The 20,643-nt window shown below is 40.8% G+C and overlaps 1 protein-coding gene and 1 long non-coding RNA gene across 9 annotated transcripts in view; both read left to right on the top strand.

Annotated features, from left to right (window-relative positions):
* The first annotated feature begins 1,064 nt into the window (after positions 1–1,064).
* Positions 1,065–20,643, top strand: part of METAP1D (methionyl aminopeptidase type 1D, mitochondrial) — a 56,488-nt gene continuing 36,909 nt past the window's right edge. The window contains exons 1-2 of one of the 8 annotated variants that reach the window (XM_055718268.1): positions 1,065–1,320; positions 1,445–1,551. In XM_055718268.1, the coding sequence (XP_055574243.1) occupies positions 1,521–1,551 (31 nt within the window). In that variant the 5' untranslated portion in view covers positions 1,065–1,320; positions 1,445–1,520. Of the gene's footprint in view, positions 1,321–1,444; positions 1,552–8,101; positions 8,305–11,838; positions 11,894–20,643 lie in introns of those variants that run through there. The other 7 variants (XM_055718269.1, XM_055718266.1, XM_055718270.1 and 4 more) reach the window with 7 other exon arrangements.
* LOC129736622 (uncharacterized) lies at positions 1,559–7,282 on the top strand. The gene is made up of 2 exons (XR_008733519.1): positions 1,559–4,864; positions 5,122–7,282. It is a non-coding gene; the product is annotated as an uncharacterized LOC129736622 (long non-coding RNA).

Raw genomic sequence — 20,643 nt, 5'->3', positions numbered from 1 at the left:
TTCAGAACTGATTTGTCTTGGCCCGTATCCAAGAAGACTTAATCTGAATAAGGATTCTTGAAATTCACTAACCATGCTTTGTGGTCCTAAATGGGATTCGGGTCCAGCTTTCAAAACTGGAGTTTGTAGATTCACTGTTCTCTACTACCTTCCAATATGATGTGGAGGAAAGTGTAATGTTTTCCAAATGTTTAAAACCTATGGATAATTTTTTTATTCTCTTATTAAATCTGGTTAGGATATCTTGTCTATATGATATGTCATTCATCTACTGTACTATCTAAATCTTGCTCATTAACAACAGCAATTTTAGAAGACCTCTCCTGATTCTAGTAATAAACCTGAAGGTAAATTGCAGGATTTGGGGGGCTGGGTAGGCTTTTTTGTTTGCTTGGTTTTGATTTCTTATTGAATGTGTTCAGGTGTTTGTGATAAGCCAGAAGAGGGAAAGCTGAACTGAAGAACTGTGTTAAAAAAACCTGTGTTTTCTGTATAACGATCCAGGATGTTTCTTGTGCTTCTGGGGAAGTCTATGCTAACATTGCCTGAGCTTTTGCATTACTGAGGCTGAAACCAGCCACAAAGAAGCTTAAGCCTTTTAAGAAACTGTAGGACCAAAGAGAAAAAACACTAATGGGCTGTTTGCCCACTTAGAGAGACTGAACATTGTTTCCCTCTTTGTAAGTTGTTTTTATTGTGGGCAGGGGATAAAAAGGCAGAAGAATCTGGCACATCTGTTCCTTTCATCATTCTGGTACCTGAATGTGAGAAGGGAAAGGAGGTTTGTCTGCTATCAGCCCCAGGTTATCTGGATGTCCAAAAAGGACTGAGAAATGCCATGAAACGTAGGCTTTATGCTAGAGGTAGTGGAGTTGCTGTATTCAATTGATGGTGCAAGACAGATGTGAAAGAAACTACTAAGCCAAAAGGAGAAAATTGCTTTGCTTAGACAAATAGCGAAACTTCTCATGCATAGCGGTAAGAGCAGATTAATCTCTTCATAACCTATCAGAAGATGTTGCGTTTTTTTTCATTTTTATTTTGACAGTGTTGGAAGAGGTGAGCTAGTGCTTCCAGTTCCCTTAGTGGTGAAGGTGCAGTCTTTGGCTGAGCATTCCAGTATGGCCTGGGAACATTCTTAACTGTTGGAATGTGCATGTGGACAGCAAAACTTATGACCTGGTTTACAGGAACTATTTTGTTACTAATTTTTGGCACCAAAGATAGGAATAAACAGCCTCTTGGAGATCTAGAAACTGAATCCTTCCATCCTGCAGCTGATTACAGCTTCTGCAGCATTGCTGCCAGGGAAGACACCATGTGAGTACTCCCTAATCCATTACAGTTAATTAAGACAGTTATCTGAAACAACCTTCATCAGCAAATTCAGCTAGTGCTGCTGACTTTGTCTAAGAAATGTCTGGATTGTCCTTTTCCTTGGCAGAGAGAAAGAGGCAATAATCTCTTGCACAACAGCTAGAAAACAATGATCATCCTGCTGATGCTACTGCTTGGGGAGTATGTACCAGTTCAGTTCGGTAGGCTTCTGGGGTGAGTCTGTTTGAACTAACATTTCAGAGACTAAGCATTGATGGTAAAGTTGACTAAACACTCAGCTTTCAGTGGATGCTGCTGGACAAACTCCTAGCTTTCTGACTTGCCAGTCTGGATGTTTTGTTCCACGGTTTTCAACAGGATAACAAATTTCACCTACAAGTGAGCTGCAGGATCCTTGGCTCTGGAGTACATACAGCAGCAGCTCCAGCTGTGCAGTGAGTCAGATTTATGAGATAAAGTTGAATACTGTTAGTAAGTTTTGTGTAACTCCCGTTTATGTTTCTGTATTAATTAAGGTAGGGACCTCCTACTATATTTAAACAATTACTTACCAGTGTAGTATAGAAAATAGCATAGCTACCTCTAGTGTTGTCAGATTTGCATGCTGAGGGGAGGACCTGTGAACTAATTGCAGCCATCTATGTAGAATTGCAATTAGATACTGGAGGGATCCAATTTTGTGGATTGGTGAGCTGACAAATGAACACAGGCTTAGTAGCAACTTTTCAACTCTAGTTGTTAGTGTAGGAATTGGGTAGCTGAAGCTGAATGCTGTGAGAGCCCTCTCCTATTCTGGGCACAATATGACGTGTAATCCTGGACAAAAATTATTTTTGTCCAAACATACTTCGTTATCCTGGCTTTATCTTAAGCCACTATTGTTCTTTTTTTGAGTTATTGCATACTAACAGGAATGTAGAGCAAACACTAATAATAGGTTTATGTGATTTAATTTGCTGTATGACTTCATTCTGCATTTTGATTAAATCCAGGTTCTTTAGTCACTTCACTCAAACATAAAGTGAAACTTTGCATGACATACTGGTACAGCATTTAAAATAGTTTTGTGCATTTGAATATTCTTTTCATAATGTATGTAAGATCTGTAAGTGTATTTAAAGTTTTCATTGTAGATGCAGTTGGTTTGCCCTTCCATCACTTACAAATCCAATCACAGCAACAGTGAATCTACTTCAAGAAAATTCAGTGGAGTATATAAAATTGTGAATTTAGTTCAACTGGTAGAGGCATATTTTCTTTCCATACAAACCTATTGTCAGTGGTGCTAATGCAAAAATTTGTCCTAAGAGGTAAATCAAACTGAAAAATATTTATGTTTAGAAGCCTGGGTCAAGCTGTTCCCTTTCATGTATTTTGAAACATAAAAGTTATCTAGCTCAACAACTAATAACCTGAAGAAATACAACAAAATATCTTTAGTTTCAGAATTGAGAAAGTGAGCTACCTGAAGCTACAGGATTTGAAGGACACTAGCTGCTGTAGTAGGGGGAATAAAGGTCTGTGTAGCTGAAGCAGTATCTTGGGCAGTAAATGTCCGTGCCTTCTATGAACAAACACACAAAGCTGCTATGTGGCAGTTTAGGCAATTCAGGACTGACCTTTTGTCTCTCTCTGCAATGTCAGCAGGAGGGTAAGCAGCCCATAATGTCTATACGAAGGATTTACGTCTGCTTATATAGATGGTTTTTTCAATTCCTTTTTGTCTCTCACTGAGACTTTGTTGCTCTTTATGCTTTTCCTTTATCATATTGTATGACTGTCAGACACTAGAAGGCTTGAAAATCTTACGTTGCATATTTTGCTGTTTTACCTTTTCTCCCAGTGTCAGTTCTGACCTGATTTCATCAGTATCAAACTGTTAGAGCTAGAAATACCTGTTATATTCGTAAGCCTATCACCTAAAAGCTTGGACTCTCAGCTTTCAAACTGAAAAATATTATTCTCTAATGCTACTGCTTTGTGAAACATTGCTTGCTAGAATAATTTGGACTTGAAGTTGACAGAAAGACAGCATGGTAAAATATTAAAATCTATATCTCATAAGCAAGTATCTGTTGCAGACATTTCAGTTTTCTCCAAAAAAGTCATGGGGAACATTTTTCCCCCATGCTCTCAGTTATTTCCAGCCATTTTACAATGCTAGCTCTTTCTCCAATGATCAGAAAGATTCCAATTGAACCCTGAGTTTTATCTATCTATGATAATGTTTCATTTACAAAAGGCTACTACCACATCCGTGACAGTGTTTGGAATTGTGAGGTTAAAAATGTAGTGCAACCAGTAAAAAAGGAAGGCTATTACACAAAGCAATAAAATAGATGCAAGCTTTGCTCAGGCAGAGCATGCTATCTGCCATCATAGTGGCTTATAACTGTGGAGCGAAAATTGTAGGAATGAGCTTGCCTCCCTATCACTCAAGTCTTTTTTACAATGTAAAAAGAAAATAATACAAATACCAATTGCTGTTCAAACCTACTCATTCAAATACATGCTTACTAGGTTCTTTGTTCCTTACGCTAAAGCCTTCAGTAACAGGCATTGCAAGAAACGAGACTACAGACTCTGTATCTGAGATTCCTTTTAGACCTATAACAGTACAAGCTAGTGTAAAAATGATCATTAATCTTAACAATGTCCAGATTTCCATGTTCAAAATATTTTTAATTCTCCAGAATAGGAAAACAAAGAGAAAAGAGGGGGAAATGTCCTCGTTCTGCTCTTCAAAGCTCATTTCAGATACAAGGCTCCCACCCAAATTGAAGGAATCTCAGGTAGTGACATGATGAAGACAAAGCCTTGGGAAGAGCATTTCAGAATTCCCTCTTAGCCGTTGCAAAAATTCTATATAGCAGGAGCAGTACTGTGCGCTGTTTTTTTCCCCTAAAGAGTAGCACTATCTTCTTTCTTTAGTAAATAAAGGACACGTAATGCTGTAAACATGCCTCATATAGGAGGTATGTGCTTCATTTACAGTTGTTGCACAGTTTGAGCTGAAGAGGTAAAACTTAAAAAAGAAATCTAGATCAATAGGAAGAGTTTGACATCCCCTTTTTTGTTTCTAAATGGTATGGCAGTAAGGGAAGTGTTCCATGTTCAACAGCTGCTATTTTTAGACACTTGTCTGTTTTCCAGTTAAGCCTTCCTCAGAGCTGTATGGGGTGTCTGTGTTTTTTAAACTTTCATAGTTTCACGGAAAAGATAAAATCTTGGCCTAGAATGAATTTAATATGATAGGGACCATGAAGATGTCGTTTTGCTTTCCCTAGAGCTGTGACGTAGCAGTTTGGTGTACTTCTGTCTGATTCTGTATGTTTTGTATCACTGATGTAGGAGGCTTACGGTTTTTTGCAAGTTCAGGACTCCAGACTGTCTCACTATGGATCAAAAGACACTGTTCGGTGCTGAAAAAAGGACACCCATCTGTGATTAGCGCAGGACCCAAACAGTACCAGCCTCATCAGCAAAAACTGCTGTGGAACTAAATCATCTTTTAAGACAATCTTAGGTAGGAAAGTCTAAGAAGTTTAAGCCTAACCCCAGTATCCAGCTGCTATACTTGAACTGGAAGGATATTTCTATATTGCTTTATATAAGATTTCATGTATACATAAAGCTTAACTGTTCTTTTACAGACTGCTACAGAGTGCTTTCAAACTTGCATTTAAAAACCTACCTTTATGTCTTCCTTAGTAGATCTTTTGCTTATTTTAATATCAGCCTGCCCAATCTTGGGAGGAAATAAAGTTGGTATTTTACATTTAGAACATGCTGACTGACAGCACAGAGCCAATCTAAATGAGATGGGATGTGACAGACTCTTCTGGAAGAACATAACCCACCAGATGTGTTCAAAAGAGCCTGAGCTGAAAAGTGATTTCTCCAAAGCTGCCTCTCAACCTTGAAGCTCAGGACAGCTTGAGACATCAGTGTCCATCTTAAACATTTCAGAGGATTTGCCAAATGTAAACAAAAGACAATTACATACATGAGGGAAAAGTGATGTATTTTCTTTGGTGAAAGAACTTGAACACAGCAGAGTATGATTTTTCAGGTTTGCTGTGTTAGGATATGGTGTATCTCTCCTTTTCTGAGATATTCATCCCCAGTTTACTGGTATAAAGCTCCTAACAAACCTGTATCTGTTATTTACATTTCTTAGTGAGAGGAAACCTGCATCTAAGCATTAATTAGAGACTACTGAATGATGACTGTTGTTTAGGCTTAAGATTTATCCAGAGACTGAAAATTACACAGTTCTCTTGGAATCCAATAGGTCGTAATTTGATCAATCCCCTCTTGGTTTCTGATATGCAGAAAGAGTTGGTCCAGTCTAACCGCTAGCACATACCTACAAGTATCTGTGAAATAACCTGACACTTAAAGACAAGGTAATTACAAAGGCAACAGCAACATAACTAGTACTGTCTCCAGTTCCTGCATTTTATTATGCCATCAGCCAGTTTTCAGGCTGTTACAATATGGCATTTTGGCCTTATGGCTGTAGGCAAAAGCCAAGTATTCACTACATTTTCTCTAACAGCAGCCTCATTCCACTGAGTAGGAAATACTTACTCACATAAGAAAGGTGGGACTAGTCTACCTTGGAGCACTTGGTTTCTTTCCTTTAGTGACAGTTCAGGAAAAGATGGTGAATTACTCATCATGCATGCATGGCTACCTCCATGTTAAGTGTGCTGTTCTCTTTAGGCACACAGAAGCATGCCCACTCCAGCATACTTGTTGTTACTTACGCCAAGCAGCATAATGTGTGATTGTTTTACACTGTACATCGTTGTCATAAAACCAGCGGTTGGGTGTCCGCATTCCTAAAGCCTTGCCAAGATAGAAAATAAGATTGAGTGATGCCTGATGAGATTCAAAACTCCTGACAGACCATACTATGTTGTAGAGTTAGGACAAGATTTCTGCCTTGCAAATGAAATGTGTGCATACCTTTCACCGGTGAGCAGCGGGTAATGATGCTTACGAGGTCTAACTGGGCAGCTTAGCAATGCTGTTTCTTCATTTACTTCTAGCTTTATTTTCCTTCTGTTAAAATCCTCTCATTCTCCCCTCACTGAATAACAATGAAACATGTCAGCTGGTGCAGAAGGTGGCTATAAAGTGGATTGTTTTATTTTTTGGAGGCAGTGCAAGGTATTGTATTGATCTTTAAACTACTATGTGGTCTGGATATAAGCTGTATGGTAGGCTGCCTGTCGTGCTGTGGCAGCTGACTACATAATGCACTTTTGCTAGCAATGTCTGTATAGGACCACTGAAAGGATTGCGGCACATTTTTTTGGTCAGAGAACACTTGGAATTTGTGCCTTAAAGACAGAAATACTTACAGTGTAACCTTTACGTTCATATAGTTTCCAGGCTTTTTCCAGAGTACAGGGGGTAAATAACATCAACATTCCCATCTGCCTCGGGCTTTGTGTCTCTCTATTCGTGTTAATTAAATTACAAAATTTGTACATGTTAAGTTAAAAACTACTAGCAGCAGCTGCACCAGAGATAAATAAATCTGGAGAGCAACACAGCCTCAGTTCTCACTCAAGAATTTGCTTATCCCACAGGTTACCACTGTATGTGTACATGTGCATGTGTGTAAGGATACAAAGATCATTACCTCTGTGTGAGAATATGAGAAAGGATACTTATATTACTTCTACATTTTGGGGTTTTCCCTCTGCTTTTGCAACCACTACCCCAATGCTTCTATTCATTCATTCGTTTGGTGATTTGATTCCTTTGGGTTTAGTATTTGCCTGCTAAGTGTCAGATTTCTGTCCTGTAATGTTTCTCACACAACTATTAGCCATAAAAACTTAATTTCAAAATGTGTTTAATTGTTCATATAGGCAAGCTAAATGCAGGCCAGGAAACAAACCAGTGGAAAATAAAAATGATGAATGGACTTTAGAAGTATAGTTTGATTTTTACTTGACTGAAAATGAAACCTACCACACCAACACTGCATTGAGATGGTCTTTGGGTATTTCTTTAAGGTATGTGATACCAGTCCCAAAAAGAAGGTTGAAAGGATGCTGCTCTGCTGAAAAGTTTGTGCTTTTAGATCTTTTCTAAACACACAATGGTTGGCTATGCAGATGAAATGATGAGTTGAGCTAGAAAAATACTTGAGTTTAGGGTTCAAGCTTTAGCCTTCAGATTCTGCATAGGCCTTTACAACAAATAAGAACTTAGTTCATAAATAGTAGTTCATGTTTTTATCTACAAAAGTACAAAAAAAATAATTAAAAAAAAAAAAAAGGTTGGGGGGTGTGTGTGTGTAAATCATGAGGTAGCTCCAATATGGTTGCGACTGTTGCGAGCCTGAGCCGCACTCTGGGAAGCGCAGTGGCGCTGCCATGCCTCTGGCTGGTGCGGAGCAGTGTCCCAGCCGGCCGGGTGTGTCACAAAGCGGAGCGGGACCGGACTGCACAGCAGGGCACCTCAGCACTACGGCAGGGGAACCGCCTGAAGGCCGCCCCGCGTCCCACAGTAGGGCAGGACGCGAGCGCTGTCACCTGCCGGCGCCGCCGGGCGAGCCCCACGGCACAGCGCGCCCTGCCCCACGGCCCCCCGCCGCGGGAGGGCTGGAGGGCGGGAAGGCGGGAAGGGGGCGCTCCCGCCCCATCGCCACAGCCCAGGGGCAGCCGGGCCCGAGCCCGCCGGGGGACGAGCTGCGCCCCGCCAGGACCGCGGGGGCAGCACTCGGACGACGCCCCCCCTGAGGGAAGGAGCGGGCGGCGCTCACCTGCCGGGACCCGCCTCCCTCTCAGGCGGCCCCGGCCGCCCCGCTGCCCCCAGCAGCCGCCCGGCGCCAGGCGGCCAGGGCTGCCCCCCGCTCCCGGCCCGGCGCACGCCACGTGACCCCGCCTCACACGGGCAAGATGGCGGCGCCCAGAGCCGCCGTCAACGTGCTGCGGCGCGGAGGTGAGTGCGCGCCGCCGCCGCCGCGGGGAGGGGCGGGGGGGAGGGGGAGGCGCGGGCCCGGCGCGGCGCTTTGCCCTCCGGCCGCCCTTCCCGCCCGGCGCCGCTGCTGCCTGTGGGGCCGGGCCGGGGCAGGGCCGGGCCGCCCCGCGACGGGCGAGTGACCTGCTCGAGTTTTGCTGCGACAGTTTCTGCTGTTACCGTGCAGAGTGTGACAGGAGCAGTGGCCCGGCATACGCGTGCGCGGCGTTTTCTAGCAGCCCGCGCAGCTGCGGAGTGGTGCCGGTGCCGGGGGGGCAGTGTGCGGGAGGCTGCCGGGCCGGCACCCCCCGTGCTCCCAGGGCCGCCCGAGGGCCCCTTTCCTACCCCGTAACCTTCGCTCCTGTGTGTCTTACTGACTTACTGATGCGTAAGAGCAGTTGTACGAGATGTTGCACTTTGCTGGAAGTTTTGCACAAAACAAACTTTCTGACGCGGTGTTATTTACCTCCCGTTCCTTCCCCGGTGCTTTGCAGTCTCCTGTTGGGTACCACTGTGAGCCCGCTGGGCTGTAGCGTTCTGTGTTTCTTTTTAGCTCCCGTTGTGAAAATCAAATGTGTGAACGGAAGGAAATACCTCACAATGATCTTGATGAAAGACTTGTACCATAATATTTTTTCTAAGGCTGTTGAATACTTCATGTGGTAATAGGGGATGGAGTGATCCCAGATTAGTTTTAATGTAAACATCAAACTGAACACCACTGTCAGCTGAAGCCTGGTATTGCAGTGCTTTACAGCTGGTGTAACAAAGTTTCAATCCCATTTCTTATGTTACTGATTCTGATCTTACGCTGTACTTTTTCATTCTGTCCCAATAGTCTTGAAAAACATTGGAAAATGTAAAGGCCTCTTCTTCATAGTTAATCCTGAATTTTGCAGGGCAGAAGTGCCATATAACTTTTTTTTTTTTCAGTGGTGAAGGTTCATATCTATAAGGAAATTTCAGTTTGACCAGACTCTTGGAATCTGAGCATCAGCTGAACTCTGGGAAGAGATGCAACATTTGGCTTTCAGAGTCTCCTATTTGTTTTATTTCTAACAGCTGTCAAAACCTTCACTCTTTCACATGTGTGGAAGTGTGTGGAAGGGAATCAAATTTCTTGATATATGGTACCATACAAAAAATGATCTTTTGGGTTTGAATCTCAAATGAATTTAAATTTAGCATGCAGCTTCATACAGCTGTTCATTATTTGCTTCAGCAGTTCTGCGTCTGCAGCCTTTTTGTTCTGGATATTGTTTGGTCGGGTGTCCATGCCCTGCCACCAGCTCCAGCCCCAGACACACCTAGAAACCCAACGGCTGTCATCCAGTTAAAAGAACCAAGCCATTTAAATTTGTTAAGCCTTCATACCTTCCCTTTAGGCATCAAACCTTGTTCAGCTTCCCCTAGTGGATATACTTTTCTAGAAATTGAAAAAGCAAAACTGTCATAGTTCAGACAGGACTGATTAAACTAAACCAAATTTTCCCTGAATTGGACAGTTGGGTATAATTTAATTTGCAAATACTGAAAGACAGAAGTAATTTAAATTAGATTTTGTTCACCTAAGGGAATCTGTTCTACCTAAATTGAGCAAAAATTACTTTTTTGTAGCCTCTTTTGTGATATTTTTTTCATATTTCTGATGTCATGTTTTTATAAATCATGAAAGGAAAGTTTTCTTTGTTGTGGAACTGTTTCTAGTTAAGTGCATTTGAACAGCAAAGATCTGGGAAGTTTTTATACTGGTTAAATACTGCCTCCGCTTATCAGAAGGACTTAGGCTAGCCTAAAAAAATGTTTATTGTATTTGAAAAAGAAAATAAGTTGAATGAAAAATAGTAGGAAGTTAAAAAGACAGTTTGTACCTTTTCAGCAGGCATATTGGGAATTTGTTTGAATAGTCTCTGCCTTGCTAGTGGCAGAATTGCAACACTGTCAACCTAAGGAGAAGGTACACAACTTTGTAAGAGTGTGAGTGGCTTGCACAAACCTTTGTGAAATTTTGTGTGCTCAAACACGGCATTTCAGAGAAGCCTTGAAGTGTCTTGAACTGCATTTTAGCTGCCACCAGTCTTCAAATACTTGAAGAGTATTTGAAAATAATTTTACAGGTATTGCATAGAAGTGTGAATTGTGTTTACCGTTTTGTAAAAGAAAACCAAGGAACATCCCAAACATGGGCACTTCAACTCGGTGTGTCATGTCACGGTTGGTACCTGGGAATAGTACGGATTATATGGTGATTCATTGGCTTGTAAATGGTCTAATTACATATTATGACATTTTCAATTATTGCAATAATTGCATCTGTGATACTTCATTGGTAATAAGATAAAGGAGAAGACATCAAAGAACTGCATGTCTACAAATTCAGCTCAGATGGTTTAAGGCATAGTAGTGTCCTATTGATTTATTCATTTTAGGCAAGTAAATTACTGTAGAGTAGAAGCCCCTGCTTTCTTGTAATGAAGTTTCAAGGCTTCGAGCCACACAAAAATAATTGGTGAGAAGACATCCCTTGTAAAATGAGTTACTGATACAACTGATTTCTGATCTTGCTTCCCTATCTCTAACAATGAATAAGTGTTCTATAATAATCTATGTGATGTATTATTGGCCAGACTTTTAAAGTTAAGTCACTGTAGACTGACAGCGTATGATACATCTCTTAGATACGTAGTCTGTTCTCAGGCTTTCTGCTTGTACACTGGCTAGTTAAGCCCCTTGTGGAACTCGGAATTCGTATGCAGGCTTCTAAACAGGTACCGATAAACCTGGAAACTGCTTTCAGATAGAAGGTGTAGCTGTCTCCAAGACCACAGTGTGTGAGATGTTGTGAGATACTTTTCTTCTGCAAAGCCCTTTAGAAATTACTGGTTTCAGATTTTTTTCTGAACAGTACTCTTTTCCCCTCAGTAGTAAAATGAAGAGGAGATCCATAAATGTGTTTTTAAACCTTCCTCTAAAAAAGCAGGAATTCTATTTTTTTGCAGTACAGCTTCAAAGCCTCAAACAAGTTTGCCTAGAAGTGCTGAGTCTCATTAGAAACCAGTCTTTTTGTCTTTTTTGTCTTTTTTTCTTTTTTTTTTTATTTGCTGTTACAGAGCATTCTTATTTGGGCTGTATAAATCACAAGTTTGGTTCACAGGTCTTCTCAGTAATGCGTGGTTGAGTATTGTCTGTACTTCATAGTTAGTCTAGGCAAGATTGAGTATTTCAGGGGAATAATAAACTCTTCTCCAGCAGGGTATTTATATGAAAATCATCAAACTATTCAGAAGCATTACAGAAGTTAGAAATATTAGTTCAAACCCTGCAGAGAAGTGGACTAATTGAAGAAGGTATAACAAATGAGTGAAGCAATATGAAGTGATTTGGTTTACATTGTTCAGTTACAGTGCATATATATATATATATATAAATTTACATAGTGTTTTTCTTTGTGGTCAGACATGGCTTTGCCATTTAAGATGGTAAAACTGATAGTCAACTTTTAAATTATCATTATAGGTTGAACTCTGCATGTTAGTGTACAGAAGTGTGCTGTGGAGTCTCCAGCTGGGAGGTGGGTAAATAAAGTGCCTGCTGTAAATATCTTCAAATCTCCATTTCCATGGCTTTTTGATTTCCAAAAACGTGGTCAAGATCAAATCAGTTACTTTACTGAGTCATATCTATCCAAAACCATTGCCTATTCCACCACCTGCGAGGGGAGAGGACTGTCTCCACTCCCTGGCAATCTTTTTTTCAGCCTTTTCTGATACCTTGTTGCTGTCACTAACTTACTTCTGTAGGCAGGAACCTGGAATTGCTGGCATGTCACCACCTCACCCACACAGCCTGCCACAGAGAATCTAGCGTCCTTCTGAATAGTTAGCAGAATCGGTAACACAACTGAGTTGAGGCATCTTTCCCACAGTGTGCTTAGTTTCCTTTCATTTTATATTCCTTTTACTAGTATGCTATCCAGAATTGATCAAACACCTGTGCCCAGCTTTGTTTCATGAATGCGGCTGAGGGTGCCTACTGGTCCTCATGGAAGCAGGGGACACCCCTGTGAAAATTAAGGTACTGGACTGTATTTTAGGGACATGTAATTTCCATTACCTTAACCTTAATTTGTAGTCAGTCTTTATCCTTATCAATATTTAGCCAGTTTGGGCATTCTGTCCAAATGGGAACCTGGGGTTTTTCACTCCTGCATTGGAACTGGAGTTGACATAAAACATTCAAGCCAGCTTAAGAAATTGAGTGAATTTGGGTCAGGAGATGGAACATTAATGACTGTTTAATACAAGACTTCTTTCTCTTGAGTTATCCATAAAAACTTCACTGAGTTTTTTACTAAGCAGTATTTCTGATACACATGGTCCGTATCTTGTGTTTTGTTAGTCTGCAGCCTTTGATAATGCTCATAGCCTCATGAAATGCAGAGTTTTCGGTATTTTTAAGAGGAAGTGAAAGAAGGGCTCAAAACAAGGTAGTTTTCTTTTTTGCTGAGATCAAAGCATGCATGCCAGATTCTTGAACTGCTATATGCTACTGAATCAATCTGTTTCCATCTTTCTGATGTGTTTTGGAATAAGAGTTACATTTATTTGTTAAAAGTTGTTGTAGCTTGTCCTTTGATAAGTGTATTTAACCATAAACCTCAACATAGATAAGATTATTCGCCTGTTAAGAATGAACCGTAAAAATCTTCTTGCACTATTAATATTCATATGTTAAAAGTATCTCTTCATCCGTGTCTTCGTCACCATTAAAAAGAAACTTAGAAATGTACAACTCAAAAAATTAATCCTTATTTATGGTAACATTCAAAAGCTGACATTTTAAAAAAAAATTAACCATAGCATATACAGATAACAGTTTTGGGGAGACTTGACTAAAGATTTCCTGATATTACAGACTGATTGTCCTGTAATTCTGAGTTTTTTTGGCAAATGAGAGAAAGTGATTGAAAATTTTTGCAAGAGCGTTTTTGAGATCAGATGATGCTTGGCTGCACTGTGCAATATATGAGCTGGGCAATTAGCTGGAAGAACAATATTAATTCACATTTTCCATTAATTTGTAGACAGACTCATGTCTCCAGAATTTAACATTAGCCTTATCAGCTGCAAATGATGCATGGTGGAAGTTCAAACCATTTGATTTTAGTACACTTTTAACGTTTTTCAAATGATCCTAAGGTAGTTTCATCCCTGTCTTGAAAAGAATCAGGCAGATGAGGAATTATTCCCATTTCAACAGTGCAGCAATGAGTAACTCTGGGGGAGACATGCACTTTTATGGTTTGAGGCACAAGAGGAAAAATATTCCCCTTTCAATAAAGTGTTTAATTGTTCTCCTCTTTCAGTTGAGAGGTAATGTATTGTTGGCAGCACACAGCGCCTTTGTTCTGACAAGATCTATCACTGCTGGCTGTGGGTGGATTTGTAGGGTGTGCTTTCACCGTGAGCTTAGGTTTCTTAATCAGCATTAGCTAAGAGTGCCTTTAAGTGAAGGGAAGTCACCAGCAGATGTCCAGCCATGGCGTGAATTGGATCAACTTGTTGATCTGCCTGAAAACCAGGCGCTGCAGGGGAGGCTGTGTTCGGCTGGCAGCTCCCTGGTCCGGTTTGAGGCAGAAGGGAAGGTGGCTTATAAAGCAGCAGCGTTTTCACGTGCACTTACATGTAAGTGATCTGTGTAAGTGACATTACGCATTATCTGAGTGTTTTTAATTACTGGCTAGCTGCTGAAACTCAACATTTTCTGCCACATCACCAGCTTTACTGACTCACGCCTGCTAATGCAGCCATTTGTTCCAGCACCTGAAAAGTCTTGCCTTCTTTGTAGAACCTGGTGCTGGAGAGTCACCATCGCAGTTACAACTAAAATCCAAGTAGAGACAAAATTCTTGACAAGAGTACTTAGTTTCAGCCTTTTTCTGATGCTTTCTCTGCTTTGCGTGCCTTGTATCTTGGGTGGCCAGGTCCAGGCAGTGTCCTTTATCTGCCAGGACTTAGTCTGTGGTAAATATGTTGGACAGGTAGGTTTTTAGATACCACAAGTTACATGAGGTAGGCCTAGCTGTAAGCCTTCAAGCAAAACTGAACTTCTTTGGAAATGTATTTTACATGTGTCATTTTTCATTCTGCAAAGTTTTCCTTAAAGATGACCTGGACCTTTCCCTAAGCAGAAACGAGCTGCTTCCTCTTTCCATTCCCATCGCAGAACTCTGAAACTTTTCCAACCATCTGCAGCAGCTTACCAGCTTGGTGTGGTGATTCTCTGTTAAGGGCTGTGTCCAGCTGCATGCGTAGGCTACTGACTCTGAAGGAAAAATACCAGAAAGCTCTGGGAAAGCCTCTACCAAGAAACTGGGATGCCCCATCACAGGGACTTTGCTTGCTGCTGTGTTTCCAAAGTGGGTTTTATCATGCTCACTCAGTCTTCAGAGTTAGACGTGGGGATGTCCGTGTGCAAGGAGCACTCCCTGTTTGCATGCACAACTTTGTATTGCCTGCCAGAGGCTGTTGTCCTCATCTGTCATTTCCTTACCTGGCTTCAGGTATAGAAACAAAGGCTCAATGTAATACAGTGTAATAGGGTGGAAAGTCTGAAACAGAAAGTCACACCTGTGATTTTAATTCCAGGTATGCAGTTCAGTGCTGGCTTTGGACAAACTTTGTCTGTTCCTGAAGGGGTAGGTCTCTTCAATCTCACAAATGCAGTGTTAACCAATACGCAGATCTTAGTGTTGCCCTGCAAAGAACCCAATGACTGATTTAACATCCTCTGTATTCATACAGCAAATCAATGAAACAAAGGACACCACAATCCCTAGGGATTAAATTAAAGAAAAAAAAAAAATACAGGCTCTTAAAATCTGCACCAGAAGATGACCCTGCCAAGCCTATGTACAGGATCAAACTACACGTGAGGTCCCTGCCTTCTTGGTCCTTGCATGTTCTGTTATTTAAAACATCTGGAAGAGTGGTAGAGTGTATCACAGCTGTCTGGTGGTTGCTAAGCTTGTTTTGTAATATGTAGCATTTGAAGAGAAAGAATGAAGGACTGAGTTATCCCTAAAGAAATTCTGGACTTCAGATTGTGAGTTATATTGTATTTTAGAGCAAATAACTCCATTGTCCAAAATCACAGGATCAGATGCCCTGTGAACACATAGTGTAACATTTTTTTTGCCTCCAAGAGCTTGTAGCACAGGTAGCTATGGCAGACAAAAGGGGCTGAAATGGTGAGCACTAGCTGATGGATGGAGAAACTGCAGTGCTGAGGGAGTAATTTGTGGAGGATCTTGTGGCAGTGTGGCATCAGTAGGATGAAACGGGGCCTGAGGCTGGCCTAATGCCTGCTGCTCTTAAGCTGCCAGCCTAATGCACGGTTTAACAGTGGACATGCGTGAAGTAGCTTTCTAGATTTAGATAATGTATTCTTTTTACTCAAGCTTTTGCACTGAATTACCCTACCTAGACCTGAAGCTGAATTGAACAAGTACATAAAAAACCATACCACATGTCTGTAAGTGCTGGGAATTCTGTGTTGTGGATGTTCTCTAGCTGTGCAGGGGAAACTGAACTGAGCTGGTCTGGCATGCTTCCCCTCATTTCTTGCATGGTTTTCTATGTATAGGTAGAGTTTGCATGTAAGATTGAGGCTACCAAAAAATACTTCTGTAGTGTCATGGTATTTTTGGTTTTTATTCTGAAGAGACCTGAGTTTCTGTCAAAGCCACCTTGCAGACCTACTACTGGTTTTGAAGCTCTTCAGGTGCTAAAGCTGTAGCAGAGGTCTGTGTCATGAAATCTAAGCTGGTTTTCCTTTCCATGATATTCAGACATACTAGACTAGACATGATCTGGCGGTGACAGTTGCGAATCATGAGAAAACTGAATTGAAAGCTTAGGAGCTTTTGAGCATTCTTCAGTGACAGTCCTACTGGTCTACCGCAAACTATGATTTCGAAGTAATGTTTGATCACATATGCAGTCTGTAAAAGGCCTTTTCTCTGCTAAAACCACCTGTAGGACCCCTAGTCACAATGATCTTCTTAATTCAGGATTGTGTAATTTTCTTTTCTTTTTTTTTTTCTCTCATTCCTCCTTCCTTCTCCCCTGCTCCCAAGCACATTCCTAAAGTACTTGGAAATGCACATCTGGTGAGACAGAGTTGCTGCCTCTTCTTCTCTTTGACAGTTTGACATGATGATGTGCCAACCCTGGGTAGCTTGCAGTGCTTCTAAACACCACATCACACTACTGTTGATCTAGCAATATTTATGAGCATTAAAATTTAATTTGAAAATATTTTGAAGTAATGAAGTGGGAGGGGGAATGGATTACAGGGCAATTGTTGGTTGGGTTTTTTTTATATTGTGCCTGTTGAAGCTGTGTATGTTTGTCACAGTGGTTTCTTTCCAAAGTATTTCCATTTTAAATCAGTGTTTGTTAAAATACACTTGTGTGCCTCGTCTTTCATATACGTATGTGAAAAAGCTAGAGAACATGTACAAGGAGCAATCTGTACACTGTGTATTCTCTGCCTTACAGTTATTTCATCCTTTAGAAAGAGGCTGTTTGGCTACAGCAGTGTTTTAATTTCATTTTTTAGTTTTCAGTTACACATTTCTGGAGTCTCCCTGACCACTGCTGTTACCTGATGGCGCCAATATTTCATCAAGTTTAGACAAGCAGTCTACCTGGACTTAGGCCCAGAGGAGCTGCTGTAACTGATGAACATGATCCCCTCTTCCCTGGAATCCAAGACCTGTAGTACCACAATTTCCAAGGGAATTGAAAGAAAACTGTGTTCAGGCCTTGCCTCCTGCTTTTTTCGTTTTCTTTGTTGTTTTTACATAGTATTGCCTTGTACTGATGGGTAGCATACCTCACCACCGGTAAAACCAGGTATTAGTTTGTTGATAATTAGGAGAAAAGATTCTTTTAAACCCAGACTGAAAACAGGAGCAGTGAAGAGCAGGAGCACAGGCAGTGACAGAAGTTACTCTGACATCCCTTGATTAATTGCTTACAAATAAAGTGACAAGTTACTAAACAAATTAACGAAAAATGTTGCAGCACTATTGTTTCTGTGTTGCTGGGTTTTTTACTACACCATCATTTTTATGCTTCCAGAGTTTAGTGGATACAATTTGTATTTTAATTTTGTTCTTGCATATTTCTCTTTAATCCGTTTCATTCTGTTGGAAAAGCTGCATTATATAGACATCATATATTATTTTAGCTGCAGAATATTATCATAGTGGATTTTTTATTTAGAAAATGTTTTTAGAATTTTTTAATGATTGCAGAGTGAATGTTAGTGTTCAATGTAATTAAATTTAATTGCATTTCCTGTATGTTTTATTTTTAGTTTGCTCTCATATGCCTTTATTTTCATCAGGAGTTGTAAATTTGACATAGTTTTTTTAAAAAGCATGGAGCTGGCAGTCAGACACAAGCCCACTTTAAAGCAATGAAATAATTATCTTAAAATTTTTCTACATGTGGGGAACATGTAGTTTGTGCTTAATGATCAAGAACTGTTTTTTTCATGTTGTATTGGATTGTATGACCTTGGTAGGTTTTTTTCTTCTGTAAATTTAAAAAGTTCAGATGGGGAAGAGTAACTAAAAGCTGCTTTTATGTCCAGATCGACTGGACAAGCAGGCAGAACCTACTACTCTTTCAGCTCCATACATTTTTGCTGCTGTTCATTTATCTTTTACTGCTCGTGTTTACCTAACTGGCGTGTTATACCATTACTTGTAGAGAGACTTTTCCTTAATCTCTTAAGGAAAAGTGTGGGGAAATTTGCCTTCAGCTATTGTTTGTTTTTCTGTTACTGTAACAGTTTGTCTGACTTACTTATTTTTCTAAATATGAGCTGTTTACCCTGCAAGGAACTGAAGTAGCTGGAGAACTTGTAAAGCTCTGGGTTCACGGATGTGAAGGCTGAACAGAGAAAAATTTACTTATTTAAGTCTAGTGACTAATAAACATCTGAAATAAAGATGTCTTTACTAAAAATTCATTATTCTTTTTCTCTGTGGAAGAGAATATAAGGTCTGCTGTAGCACAGTACAGGTATTGTATTGTTCACATCTTCCAGGCTTGTTGTCTGCTCCAGGTTTGACATTCCTGGTATTTCTGAGGGTTGTTTTAAAAAAAGGCATGGAAAAATAAATCATATCAGATCTTTTTAAACCTCAAAAAGGTAAAAGTGCAATCATACAGTAGAATCATATTAAGATGATTTTTCTTCCAGTCACCAGCAGGGGAGTGAGTTACTGTTCTTGCTAGATAAAATTCATTCCAAGTTTTTCATAGAGGAAGCCTGAGGCATGAAGCTGAAGTTGTTTTCTTGCATTGTGGCGGTACTCTGAAGCCACAGGCTTCAGGTTTCTGTTGTCCGAATTGTAGGAATCTCCTGCTCTAGAGGCTGTGCAGCGGTTTGCAAAATAAGTAAGGGAGAGGGGAAGGGGCTGGCTAGCAGTGCTTGGGAACTCACCTGCTTCTGAAACGGGAGGCTCTCCTGCTGGTCTGCCACTGCCCTTCTCGCAGCGAGAGTTCTCCCTACGGCTCTGTGGCTGAAGAGATGGCGTGATCTCAGGTCCTTCATGGGGCTAGGAGCCAGGAGCTAGGGAGTTTGGGGCTAGTGGGGTGTGTGGCCTTGGATAAGCCATTGAACTTTCTGTGTCTTTCTCCACCTACAATGCAGATATTTATCTACCTTGCAGGTGCGTTGGTTGAGATTAATGAGTTGTTTGTAAAGCACTTTGAAGATGAAAAGCACTATAAAAATGCTAAGTATTATTATGTATGAGCTCTTGAGTGCATAATGGCTGTTTGCCTGCCAGTATTTAAAGCAGTTTGTTACACAGTAAGTATGAAAGGCACTGTATGAAGTAAAGTTCTAGTTTTCTTTTAGGAAAAGTCACTCATATTTTGTATTCAGCAGTTCAGATCACACCACTGGTCTTTGGTGTTATCTAGAGTGAGAACAGACTCTAGAAAAATGTTTTGAAATGAACTGTTTCAAAACTTGAAAATCAGGTGGTTGTTAGAATCAGGGCTTCTTCTCAATTGGTCATTTCTTACCCTCTTTATACGTGTTGGGGTTTGTTTGCCAAATTCCCAGGTCTTCTGCCTTCTTCTGTTTTGCCAAATGCTTCTACTGTCCCTTCTTACGCTTCGGTGTGAACTTCCGTAACTTTTCTCTCCCTGAACCTTTCTGTCCATCTCTGCAGTTTTCACCAAAGCTCCTGTTCTTTGTGCCGCTTCTGTGAGCGGCTCTTGCCATGTTGCCCAGGTTTCTTCAGCCCTTCATCTCCCCATCCCTCACTTCAGTCATCCCTGTGCCCAAGCGTCCCCCTGCGCTCCTGCCCTGGCGAGCCCAGCCCTGGGCACCTGCTGCCAGCCAGCACTGCACAGCACAGTGTCCTTCCCCATGGTGCCGCTCCGATAAACAGCCGAGCGATCCACTGTCAGACAGGCAGAAACATCCACGGAGGGAACAGTGCTGCCCTGTGCTTGAGAGGAGACCTCCCTGCCTGTGACCTGTTGGTTCAGTGATCTTCAAGCTTTTTGAGCATGGGTTTTTCTAAGCGTCCTCCAGTGGCAGTGTGGACTCCCATGTAGGGAGCTGAAACAAATTGATAATGAACTTGTTTTCTAAAAAAAAATATTATTTTCACAGTCTTTGGATGGGGCCATCAAATTCCCAGGTTTCCTCATATCACAGGTTGAAAACAACTGCATTTGTTTATTATGTATCAGCACCATATAGTCTGTCCAGCTTGGATGATAAAATACTCGCTTTGGCCTCAATCTTAGTTTACTACATTGGGTTAGAGATGTCAAGGAAACAAATGCCCCATCTTAAATAGATTACCTGAGTGCAGTCCACTTTATAAGGTGTGTCACATAACCAGAGCATGTCATGTTTTAATTGTAGGAGAGAGTAGGCATGAAAATTCATATACCACAGAGTAAGGTCTTGCAGTTTATTGGATGAAATTCAGTCGGAAAAATACAGTGTGTATATATATATATATAAAAAATATTTATATTTTTAATATATTTACATATATATATATAAATATATAAGCTATGCTTAGTATGATAGAAGTGTCAAGATTCTTTTGTCTTAGTTATTGGATTATCTTGCTATGTTTTTGAAAGGATCTAGGAGAAATCATTTAAGGTAATATTTACAAATTGAACTGTTAATTGGCAGAGGGCTTTATCCGTATGATAACTTGGCTGTTCCTCAGAGGTAGTTACTACAGATGTTCCTGGGCAAGGGAAT

This window comes from Falco cherrug, chromosome 8, assembly GCF_023634085.1.
Source record: "Falco cherrug isolate bFalChe1 chromosome 8, bFalChe1.pri, whole genome shotgun sequence".
In the NCBI taxonomy this organism is placed as follows: Eukaryota; Metazoa; Chordata; class Aves; order Falconiformes; family Falconidae; genus Falco; species Falco cherrug.
Note: the sequence above shows the minus strand (reverse complement) of the source record. Positions and strands in the feature narration are given on the sequence as shown.